At 42.4% G+C, this 2500-nt stretch overlaps 1 protein-coding gene across 1 annotated transcript in view; it reads left to right on the top strand.

Moving 5' to 3' along the window:
- Positions 1-617: 617 nt before the first annotated feature.
- LOC307270664 (centrosomal protein 43-like) overlaps positions 618-2500 on the top strand; it is a gene marked incomplete at its 3' end in the record, with an annotated part of 8176 nt that continues 6293 nt past the window's right edge. The window contains exons 1-2 of the mRNA XM_080054548.1: positions 618-795; positions 1989-2042. Coding sequence (XP_079910674.1) covers positions 712-795; positions 1989-2042 — 138 coding nt within the window. The remainder of the gene's footprint in view (positions 796-1988; positions 2043-2500) is intronic.

The raw sequence follows: 2500 nt of genomic DNA, 5'->3' as shown, positions 1-2500 counted from the left end.
GTGTCTGTGTGTGTATGTCTGTCTGTCTGTGTGTGTGTGTGTGTGTGTGTGTGCGTGCGTGTGTGTGTGTGTGTGTGTGTGTGTGTGTGTGTGCGTGCGTGCGTGCGTGCGTGTGTGTGTGTGTGTGTGATCTATTTCTTGTATTGTATGTTTTTTAAATGGACCTTGAGTCTTAGTCTAATAATAAAAGTTGATGATGATGATGGCTGAATTTGCAACAAAATATTAAGTCTTATTCACTTTAATGTATTTAAAGTCTATCTGTTCCAATACTTTTGCTCACCTAAAAATGTGGTGTTCCTTTACAAATAATGCTATCTTATGTGTTGTGTATCAGATCCAGATGTGAATACCTGGAAATGAAAGCTGAAATGTTGATCTATTGTCTCATATTCATATTTTGGTGTACAACCCAAATGTTTCCAGTCTACAGCAAAAATATAGGAATTGGCCTCACTGTTCCAATACTATTGTAGGGGACTGTATATTTAGACAAGTGAAATAACAAACAGTGGGGGGGCACCAATACGCCAAAGCTGCCTCAAGTCTACCTAAAACCAAAGAAGAAGAAAAAGCAGGAAGTTCCGGACAGTTTGTTGTGGTTCCTTGTTGTCTTGACAGCAGCTAAGCGCTAACCAGCCGCTAGCCCCCAGTTAGCTTAGCATTAGTTTATTTGTTTAGCTTTTTTAAATTCAGCTTTTTAAAATCACAATGTCGGCCGCGGAGGATGATACAGAGCTGCGGGACATTTTGATCCAGAATTTGGAGAACAGCGGCGTCCTGAACAAGCTCAAGGTCCGACAGTTAATCACGTTATTTTATACTTTAACGTAGTAGCGACTATTTTAAACTAAGCTAAGCTAGGCTAGGCCAACGTTAGCGCCACAGTTAGTTAGTAAGTCAGTCAGACAGACAAATGTATTTCTATAGCACATTTAAAAACAGCATCAGTTGACCAAAGTGCTGAACAAGAGACAATACGAAACAACTTATAAGATACGTGAAAATATAGTTTATAAATTATAAAAGTTAAAAAGACGTAGGAGTGTCAAAGTCTCAACTTGTGTTAAAGGCCAATGCAAAAAAAAAGTGAGTCTTCAACAACGTTTTAAACTGTTCAATTGATAGACAGATAGATAGATAGATAGATAGACAGATAGATAGATAGATAGATAGATAGACAGACAGACAGACAGACAGACAGACAGACAGACAGACAGACAGACAGACAGACAGACAGACAGATAGATAGATAGATAGATAGATAGATAGATAGATGGTTATGCAGTTCTCAGACTCTGGGGAAGACAGACAGACAAACAGATAGATAGACAGATAGATAGACAGACAGACAGACAGACAGATATATAGACAGACAGACAGACAGACAGACAGACAGATAGATAGATAGACAGACAGACAGACAGACAGACAGACAGACAGACAGACAGACAGACAGACAGACAGACAGACAGATAGATAGATAGATAGATAGATAGATAGTCAGATAGATAGATAGATAGATAGATAGATAGATAGACAGACAGACAGACAGACAGACAGACAGACAGACAGACAGACAGACAGACAGACAGACAGACAGACAGACAGACAGATAGATAGATAGATAGATAGATAGATAGACAGACAGACAGACAGACAGACAGACAGACAGACAGACAGACAGACAGACAGACAGATAGGCAGACAGACAGATAGATAGATAGATAGGCAGTTATCAGACTCAGGGGAAGATTGTTCCAGAAATTGAGACCCCCCCCCTCCATAGAGTCTCATCTCTGTCTCTACACTCTGTCTAATAAAAGCAAAAATGCCAAATAAATTAGTAAATTGAAGGTAATAATGTTTGTGTGTGTGTGTGTGTGTGTGTGTGTGTGTGTGTGTGTGTGTGTGTGTGTGTGTGTGTGTGTGTGTGTGTGTGTGTGTGTGTGTGTGTCTGTCTGTGTGCGTGCGTGACTGTCCTTCAGGCAGAGATGAGGGCGGCGGTATTCCTGGCTATGGAGGAGCAGGACAAAATGGAGGTAAGTCTCTTTGAACTCATTCATGAGGGTGTTTAATCTGGGGTGGAGGATTTGGGGTGAAAATAGCAGTTGGGATAGAGATTCGAATCCAAATACCTCAACCGCTCCACTTGTTCTCTTTGGTCCCTCCCCTATGGTCCCTCCCTGACACACTCTACACCAACAAAGTCGTGCCAAAGTGAATGGACAGTCCCAACAGCCAATAAGAACAGAGAATCGGAGCCTCGCTCTGATTGGTCAAAGTGTACAGCTCATGTTAACTTTGACCAATCAGAAATCACATACCCCAGCTTTAAGTGTTTTGTGTTAGAGGGCTAGGGGGTTAGGGGGTTAGAGGGTTAGGGGGTTAGAGGGTGAGAGGGCTAGGGGGTGAGGGGGTTAGAGGTTTAGGGGGTGAGGGGGTGAGAGGGCTAGGGGGTGAGAGGGTGAGAGGGTTAGGGGGTTAGGGGGTTAGAGGG

Source organism: Ammodytes marinus (genome assembly GCF_949987685.1).
Source record: "Ammodytes marinus genome assembly, contig: scaffold_496, whole genome shotgun sequence".
NCBI lineage: Eukaryota > Metazoa > Chordata > Actinopteri > Uranoscopiformes > Ammodytidae > Ammodytes > Ammodytes marinus.
The sequence above is the reverse complement of the archived record's forward strand: the minus strand, read 5'-3'. Positions and strand labels throughout refer to the sequence as shown.